We start from the raw sequence: 9613 nt of genomic DNA on the forward strand, positions 1-9613 counted from the left end.
AAAAAAGCCGGAAGTGACACTGTGGCTCAAGTAGTAAAGCGCTAGCCTTGAGCTGAAGAGCTGAGGGACAGCGCCCAGGCCCAGAGTTCAGGCCCCACGACCAGACCCCCCCCAAAAAAAAAAAAAAAAGCTGAGCATGGTCATCCAAGCTATGTAGAAGTATAGATCCTAATCAAAAAATAAGATCATATTTGAAGCATATAAGGTCTGAAGCAGAAAGGTCTGAAAGTGATAAAGCCTATCAAGTATCTTTAAGTCCTGAGTTCAAACCTCAGCGATGCCAAAAATAAATACCCTCAAACAACCAAACCAAACCAACAAACAAAAGGATTTTATCACATTCATGTCTAATTTATAATATTTAAACTGTCCCTTCATCCTTCCTGATAGTCTCTTAAGTGTCAACTAGTCTTTTTCTGACACATTCCCATTTATCAATAGCTTTACATCTGAAGAGATGTTATTCAACATCCCATCCCCTTTGCTGACTTAAATGAAATATTGCATAATTTACAAGAGCTGTAGTTTCATTTCCGAGTATATATTTATTTGCATTTATATCTTATTAATGTGTCAAATTGTAAGACAATATAGGCAAGGATGAACATTATGTAAAGTAGAATGAAATATATCAGAGAATCCATCTTTTAAATGGTGTAAATAGTAAGCTCATTGTTAATCTCTCATGCTAACAACCTTTTGCTTTTCTAAGCATTCCTGTAATTGTAGGTTCAAAAGTGCATTACCAGACAAAGATCTTTTACATTAAGTATTGTTAGCATAATAGTAAAGTATATAAGCAATCAAGTCACATGGTTAAGTATGAATACTAATTTTTCCATGAAAATTGACAATAAAAGGAAATAATGCATGTATTATGACTAATACACAGTTGGTGCTCAATAAATGCTAGCTTAAGGGTGAAGAGTTCCAACTACTATGAGAAATCATTGGGCACAGCTGTAAATAAAATAAAGGCCATGATGAACAATCAGGCTAACCTATGACAGTATCTTACCGTAAAATTTAGACAAAATGTTTCCTCTATATCATCTTCTGGATAATCCAATAACTGTTGCATACTTCTGTAAAACAATGTATATTTCTTTAAGGCAAAATATTATTGTTATTTTGATGATTTTGCTTACGCATTTCTCATTCCCTGTTAATAAAAAATCATGTATTTCTCTCATTTGTTTTTATTTTTGTGTAATCTTATTCTATTTTATATTAGTAGATATTACTTACATATTCAAAGAAAGTATAAATGAAGGCACTCAAAAGTAAAAGTCCAATTAAATCATTTCATCATGTTCAGAAAATACTACTTTCCTAAATTTATTATCCAGTATCTATGAAATACTGATTAACCACTAAAAGATGAACTTTAGAAACAAAACATTTAGTCTTTTTTAATGAACATTTTTATCTCAGTAACATAATGAATTTTCATAGGTTGACGACTGACTAGTGGTATTAGAGTTTGAACTCAATAGCTTCGTGCTTGCTTTGACAGGCTCTCTACCATTTATGCCATGCCTCCAACCATTAGATTTTCCATCATTAAAAAGGTTTCCAGCAGGGCACCAGTGTCTCACATTAATTTTAGCTACTCAGGAGGCTGACATCACAGGATCACAGTGTAGTTCAACGTTAGCCCAGGCAGAAAAGTCCATGAGACTCTTTTTTGCTTTTTCCATGAGATTTTTTTCTTCTGTATATATTTTTATTGTAAAAATACTGTACAGAGAGGTTACAGTTACATGAGTAAAGTAATGAGTACATTTCCTATCAAACATTGGTTACCTCCTCCTTTGTCCGTGAGACTCATGTCCAATTAACCACCAAAAAATCAGCTGTGAGTTCAGGGAAACCATCTATGGCACAGGGCTTTGCGTTCAAGCCACAGGATGGGCACAAAAAAAATGGAGAGGAGGGACCCTTCCATTTATTAACTTCAGAAATGGAGCAGAAACAATTATTCCTAGAAATCAATAATATAGACCTTTTTCTGTACAGGTCCCATTTCTTCCCAAATCTTACCCTTGACACTTTTTAAAACTAACCTCCCAACATCAGGCATTAGTTCTTTCAAATCATCCAGGGATGGCTTCTTTTTCAGGAGTTTCTTATATAAAGCCAAAGGAAAGTGAAGGTCCACAATAGTAAAATTATAAATTGCTAACCCACAGATAACACCAATCAGATGGAACAAATCGCTATCTTCAAATGTCTGAAAATAAAGTTTTAAGATTGATCTAAGTTAAATCATTGATTTTATTACAAAAAGTCACCCTCAGAAAAGTTTAAAGATATAGAAAAATTCATCCTCATTACTACCTCCCTAGGATAACAACATCATTAGCATTTTTTATTCCCACTCAATTTTCTAAGACCTAAAAACTTACTATCTAGGTGCAATCATAACCTACACACCCTTCCCAAGTGGTATTTCACAGAAATCAGAATCTCCTACCATTATATAAGACAGCTTCCTGGAAGAAAGACTAATACATGCAAAGTTTACAAACAATGTAGCTCATTCATAAAAATTTCCTTCAAATCAGATTACTAATCAGTAGAACCATCACGTTTATTTGTTTTTTTGGGTCCGGTCGTGGGGCCTGAACTCTGGGCCTGGGCACTATCTCAGCTCTTCAGCTCAAGGATAGTGCTCTACCACTTGAGCCACAACGCTACTTCCAGATTTTTCTGCTTATGTGGTGCTGAGGAATCGAACCCAGGGCCTCAAGCATGCAAGGCAAGCACTCTACCACTGAGCCACCTTCCCAGCCCAATGAACCATCACGTTTATTAAATCAGAACTCAGCAACCTTTTTCTGTATAAAGAGTAGGTGGTAAATATTTTAGACTTTGTAGAAATAGGTCTCTATTGTAATTACTCAATTGTACCTCTGATGCAGTAGGCTCAAAAGTAGCTATAGCCAGAATGTGACTCTATACAAAAGTATGTGGTGGAAAGAATTTGGCTGATAGTTTTCTTATCCTTTGTCTAAATGATCTCTAATACTAAATTAATCCTTCCCAAGAAAAAACTCAATCTAGTAATTATTATTCAATTTTCAAAATGAGATAAGCAGAGGAAAAAGTCAATATTATTTTCAAGCTGATCATCTTTCAAAAATTTTTGTTGGGCTGGGGGAGTAGTTCAAGAGGTACAGTGTCCGTGTAGCTAGTGTGAGGTCCCGAGCTGCTTATTTGACTTTTGTAGAAAGCATTGGTTTGAATAATTCTAAGTGCAAAAGTTTAGAATATTTCTAATAATAAAGTGAACAGGTCACTGAACTAAATATGCTAGAATGATTTACTGAGTTAATTTGAAATATACATATACAGTAAGGACATAGATATGTATAAATACATAGGTATGTACAAAAGAATCAATTTGGATGGATATTTACCTTATCTGAAAACCAAATGAGCCTGGAATCTTCATAATATCTAAACATGCCATATTTAGGATCCAATAATTCCCTCATGATAAGCAAGAAAAATTCTTTGCGTACCCCTCCTGCATCAACAGCATCTTCTCCAACAAATATAACCTGAAACAACATAATGCAAATACTACAAAGTAAAAGAACATTTTGGTGTCCTCATAATACGCCACTTAATTCTTTAAAAAAAGAAATATACAGTTTTGCTTTTTAAATTCTCAAGATACAAAAAAAAAAAAAAAACCCCACCACCAAAACACTGAACTTTAAACAACTTATGTAAAAATCCCAATTACATAAAAAGAAGTGTTGGTCAGTTATCAGTGGCTCACAAGTGTAATCTAGCGCTGGCAGGAAAGTTAATGAGACTCTTTTATTTCCAGAAAACCGATGCTGTGGCACAACGTGATAGAACATGAGCCTTGAACAAAAGCTTAGGGACAGCATCCAGGCCCTGAGTTCAAGGCCCACAACCAAACAAAAAAAAAAAAAGAAAAGAAAAGAAAAAGAAAAATTACCTTGAGTGGCTTCTTGTAATCTATATTCTTTGTTTTCCTAAGAACTTCCATTGCATCTCCCACAATATTTTCTCTACGAACTACTAGAATTAGGCAGGGATTCACAGATTCAATCACTGGGAGAAAAAGAGAGGAGACGTTCTGTCTGTGGGCCTGGTCAATTGCCATCTAGAAAACAAAAGTTTAAAATTGTAGAAGCAATGGTGCAAAGCAGCTACTGACTAGATAAGCCAACATCTACCTATAGCTAGAGATATACTATTGAGTCCTGATGTTTCTGCATTCAAACAGCATTTAATGCAACATATGGTATAACATAAGAATCTGGTAAACTGAACATGGAATAATTTGAATTTGCATATTATTATGAGTTATAACTTATAACTTTATGAAGAACTATATCATCTGAGCAAGTCAAGTTAGGAACTGATATCTAATTATTTAATATAAATCTGTTCATTTTTAGCCACTGTGGGGGGATTAGAGGGTAGGGATGGGGAGTGAGGATAATAAGAAAATGTTTAAAGAGGGACTGGGAAGGTGGCTCAGTGGTAGAGCGCTTGCCTTGCATGCCTGAGGCCCTGGATTCAATTCCTCAGCACCACATAAGCAAAAAGAAAAAAGCCAGAAGTGGCGCTGTGGCTCAAGTGGTAGAGCACTAGCCTTGAGCTGAAGAGCTGAGGGACAGCACTCAGGCCCAGAGTTCAGGCCCCACGACCGGACCCCCCCCCAAAAAAAAAGACAGAAAAGAAAATGTTTAAAGAGAAAAAGAATAATCTAGCTAAGTAAGTGTATTACAGGAATTTATCAGAAATAGAGTGATCACCAAATGTACTCACAAACCAAACATTTGGCTTTTACCATTTAAAGCCTTTGTTGTTTTTCTGTGTTCTTGCTCTAAAACAGAATATATAATATTAAAAGTACAAATCAGGGTAGACAAGAACTCAATGTACATCCTATAAAAAAGAAGAATGAGGGAAGTTGGGAGTTGGGAGGGACGAGTGAGAATGCTGAAAGGGATGACATTGTATTCATAAACTGCTTTGATGAATGGCAACTCCTTTGTATAATTACTTAAAATGATTAGTTTTATTAGACTTACAAAACTAATTTTCTTCTTGTGATTAAAGTAGAAATAAGCATTATCTCTAAAAATTTTCCCCTTATTTAATGTGATTAGTAGTATGTATATAAATGTGTGAATGCACATGCACATGTAATGTGTGCTGATCCTAGGGCTTACACTCAGGGCCTAGACACTGTCCATGCTATTTTGCTCAGGCAAGCACTCTACCACTTGAGCCACAGCTCCACTTCTAGCTTTCTGGTACATAATTGGGAGAGAAGAGCTCATAGACTTTCCTGCCTGGGATGGCTTGGAACCACAATCCTTTGATCTTGGCCTCATGAGTAGTTAGGATTATAGGCATAAGCCACTAGGATCCTCCAGCCCTAGTACTTATTTTTTTAAATGTTTAGAATGGTTTCAACTAACAAATTGACAGAATGAAGTTATCAACGTCTGTTTTTAAAAGTATTTTTAGAATATTAAATAGTCAATGTTGCATTTCATCATTACCTTGGTCTTGAAATCAGTCAGATATTCTGTATCTGAGGAAGATAAATGTTTTTTCTGGGTACTTGGATTTGAACTCAAGGCCTTACATTTGGTCAGCTTACATGCTCAGGACTGGCACTCTACTATACTTCCAGACCTGCTTTTTGCTGGACAATTGGAGATGGAATCTTACCGACCCTTCTGCCTTGGCTGGCTTTATTTTGAACAAAAGGAGGTTGCAATATTCAGCCTCCTGAGTAGTTGGATTACAGCTTCAAATTGATAAAGTAAACTTACTGTAATTCTTTAAGGTCATGGTATTAACTAGTTTTAAAAAGTCTTCATTATGAATGAACAAATGCTGAAAATAAGAGAGTAGTTGGTAAAAGCAGAAGAATGAAAGATGATGACCAATCTCAAGATTCTAGAATTTTCTTCAAGGAACTTCTAAGTAATGGAATGCTTCCTACTATATACTTCACCTCTAGTCACTCCATCTTTTACCAAGTAAATAAACAATAGACGTATAACCTAACACATTTTATGTAAACTAGAAAAAACTTTTTTAAAGACTGCATATTTATATAATGAAAAAAGCTTATATTAAAGATATATAAAGAAAGCTGGGTGCCAGTGGCTCACTCCTGTAACACTAGCTACTCAGAAGGCTGAGATCTGAGAATCATGGTCCAAGAGCAGCCTAGGCAGGAAAGTCCATGAGATTCTTTTTGTTTTTTTGTTTTGTTTTTTTGGGTCCGGTCATGGGGCATGAACTCTGGGCCTGGGCACTGTCCCTCAGCTCTTCATCTCAAGGCTAGCGCTCTACCACTTGAGCCACAGCGCCACTTCTGGCTTTTTTCTTTTTGCTTATGTGGTGCTGAGGAATCGAACCCAGGGCCTCAGGCATGCAAGACAAGCGCTCTACCACTGAGCCACCTTCCCAGCCCTCCATGAGATTCTTATTTTCAATTAACCACCAGAAAATGAGAAGTGGTGCTCTGATTCAAGTAGTAGAGAACTGACTTTGTGCTGCAGAGCTCGGGGACATTGCCTAGGCCCAGAGTTCAAGTCTCACAACTGACAAAAAAAAAAAAAAAGATAAAGGAAAAACATTGTTTTAATTGAATCATTTTTTATAAACCTCTCCCAGAAGTATATGCATGTCACATAAGCAGTTTTCTTTGTAGCTACTTAAGTTACTTCTGCAAATGACAAGAGCATAATACTGTACCCAAAGAAAACTGATTATAGGCAAGTTTCAAATATTTCTGTTGTACAAAGCATTAGAGAAGCAAGTCAAATTAGTCTTATACACTATTTTACCTGCATCTGTAAGACTGCATCTGTTTGTAGCAGAGTAGTTTTTGCTTGGGCATCAAATACAAATGGATACGTACAGATTGTAACAGGGATATCTGCCAACTGAAAGTAAAAAGTTAATTTATTAGTACAAAATGATTTGTTGTATATTATTCTAAGTACTGTTATTTTTTTGTTAAGGTGATCACATTCTTGATTTAGCCACACATCTGTAGTTCAAGAACTATAAATAAAACATGTAGTTTATTTCTCAATACAGAATTATTTTGCAGATTAAATGAGGCATCAGAATAAACCCAATTGCCCATTTAAGGAGAGAAATGTATACTTCATAGAATCCTAAAGTTATAAAGTATCTCTCTCTCCTTTATCTCTTCCTCCTCACCTTAATGTTTTTCTCTGATAGGCAGTCCTGGGAATTAAACTGAGAGTATTATACTTTGCTTGCTAGGCAAGCACTCTATTACTTGGCTGCATCTTCAGCCCATGGTTTCTTGAGACAAGATTTCATTATCTAGCACTGGCTTGTCTCAAACTCACCATCCTACTGCCTTTGGCTCCTGAATGCTGGAATTACATCATCCAGCACAAGTATATTTTGCTTAGCTTATAACAACTTGAGTTTCAGTGCATTAACCTTACAATTTAGCATTCCTGTAAATAAAATACACAGTTCTTACAGATTACAGGTCCTGAGATCATTGCCTATATTCTTCATTTAACAGTTACTTATTGAGTGACATGATGGTGCCAAAATTATATTGTTAGCAATTAAAAAGATTAGGTGAACGATCCAACATTTTTTTGGGGGGGGGTTCGGTCGTGGAGCCTGAACTCTGGGCCTGGGCGCTGTCCCTCAGCTCTTCAGCTCAAGGCTAGCGCTCTACCACTTGAGCCACAACGCTACTTCCAGATTTTTCTGCTTATGTGGTGCTGAGGAATCGAACCCAGGGCCTCAAGCATGCAAGGCAAGCACTCTACCACTGAGCCACCTTCCCAGCCCAATGAACCATCACGTTTATTAAATCAGAACTCAGCAACCTTTTTCTGTATAAAGAGTAGGTGGTAAATATTTTAGACTTTGTAGAAATAGGTCTCTATTGTAATTACTCAATTGTACCTCTGATGCAGTAGGCTCAAAAGTAGCTATAGCCAGAATGTGACTCTATACAAAAGTATGTGGTGGAAAGAATTTGGCTGATAGTTTTCTTATCCTTTGTCTAAATGATCTCTAATACTAAATTAATCCTTCCCAAGAAAAAACTCAATCTAGTAATTATTATTCAATTTTCAAAATGAGATAAGCAGAGGAAAAAGTCAATATTATTTTCAAGCTGATCATCTTTCAAAAATTTTTGTTGGGCTGGGGGAGTAGTTCAAGAGGTACAGTGTCCGTGTAGCTAGTGTGAGGTCCCGAGCTGCTTATTTGACTTTTGTAGAAAGCATTGGTTTGAATAATTCTAAGTGCAAAAGTTTAGAATATTTCTAATAATAAAGTGAACAGGTCACTGAACTAAATATGCTAGAATGATTTACTGAGTTAATTTGAAATATACATATACAGTAAGGACATAGATATGTATAAATACATAGGTATGTACAAAAGAATCAATTTGGATGGATATTTACCTTATCTGAAAACCAAATGAGCCTGGAATCTTCATAATATCTAAACATGCCATATTTAGGATCCAATAATTCCCTCATGATAAGCAAGAAAAATTCTTTGCGTACCCCTCCTGCATCAACAGCATCTTCTCCAACAAATATAACCTGAAACAACATAATGCAAATACTACAAAGTAAAAGAACATTTTGGTGTCCTCATAATACGCCACTTAATTCTTTAAAAAAAGAAATATACAGTTTTGCTTTTTAAATTCTCAAGATACAAAAAAAAAAAAAAAACCCCACCACCAAAACACTGAACTTTAAACAACTTATGTAAAAATCCCAATTACATAAAAAGAAGTGTTGGTCAGTTATCAGTGGCTCACAAGTGTAATCTAGCGCTGGCAGGAAAGTTAATGAGACTCTTTTATTTCCAGAAAACCGATGCTGTGGCACAACGTGATAGAACATGAGCCTTGAACAAAAGCTTAGGGACAGCATCCAGGCCCTGAGTTCAAGGCCCACAACCAAACAAAAAAAAAAAAAGAAAAGAAAAGAAAAAGAAAAATTACCTTGAGTGGCTTCTTGTAATCTATATTCTTTGTTTTCCTAAGAACTTCCATTGCATCTCCCACAATATTTTCTCTACGAACTACTAGAATTAGGCAGGGATTCACAGATTCAATCACTGGGAGAAAAAGAGAGGAGACGTTCTGTCTGTGGGCCTGGTCAATTGCCATCTAGAAAACAAAAGTTTAAAATTGTAGAAGCAATGGTGCAAAGCAGCTACTGACTAGATAAGCCAACATCTACCTATAGCTAGAGATATACTATTGAGTCCTGATGTTTCTGCATTCAAACAGCATTTAATGCAACATATGGTATAACATAAGAATCTGGTAAACTGAACATGGAATAATTTGAATTTGCATATTATTATGAGTTATAACTTATAACTTTATGAAGAACTATATCATCTGAGCAAGTCAAGTTAGGAACTGATATCTAATTATTTAATATAAATCTGTTCATTTTTAGCCACTGTGGGGGGATTAGAGGGTAGGGATGGGGAGTGAGGATAATAAGAAAATGTTTAAAGAGGGACTGGGAAGGTGGCTCAGTGGTAGAGCGCTTGCCTTGCATGC

The 9613-nt window shown here is 35.9% G+C and overlaps 1 protein-coding gene across 5 annotated transcripts in view; it reads right to left on the reverse strand.

The window, feature by feature from the left end:
- The window catches only part of Herc4 (HECT and RLD domain containing E3 ubiquitin protein ligase 4), a 111146-nt gene that overhangs the window by 11087 nt on the left and 90446 nt on the right, over positions 1-9613 (reverse strand). For all 5 annotated transcript variants that reach the window (XM_013017158.1, XM_013017155.1, XM_013017154.1 and 2 more), the window contains 5 exons: positions 6861-6959; positions 3977-4144; positions 3423-3566; positions 2067-2233; positions 1019-1085 (listed from right to left, as the gene is read on the reverse strand). In XM_013017158.1, the coding sequence (XP_012872612.1) occupies positions 1019-1085; positions 2067-2233; positions 3423-3566; positions 3977-4144; positions 6861-6959 (645 nt within the window). The remainder of the gene's footprint in view (positions 1-1018; positions 1086-2066; positions 2234-3422; positions 3567-3976; positions 4145-6860; positions 6960-9613) is intronic.

Source organism: Dipodomys ordii, unplaced genomic scaffold (assembly GCF_000151885.1).
Source record: "Dipodomys ordii isolate 6190 unplaced genomic scaffold, Dord_2.0 Scaffold34, whole genome shotgun sequence".
NCBI classification, from domain to species: domain Eukaryota; kingdom Metazoa; phylum Chordata; class Mammalia; order Rodentia; family Heteromyidae; genus Dipodomys; species Dipodomys ordii.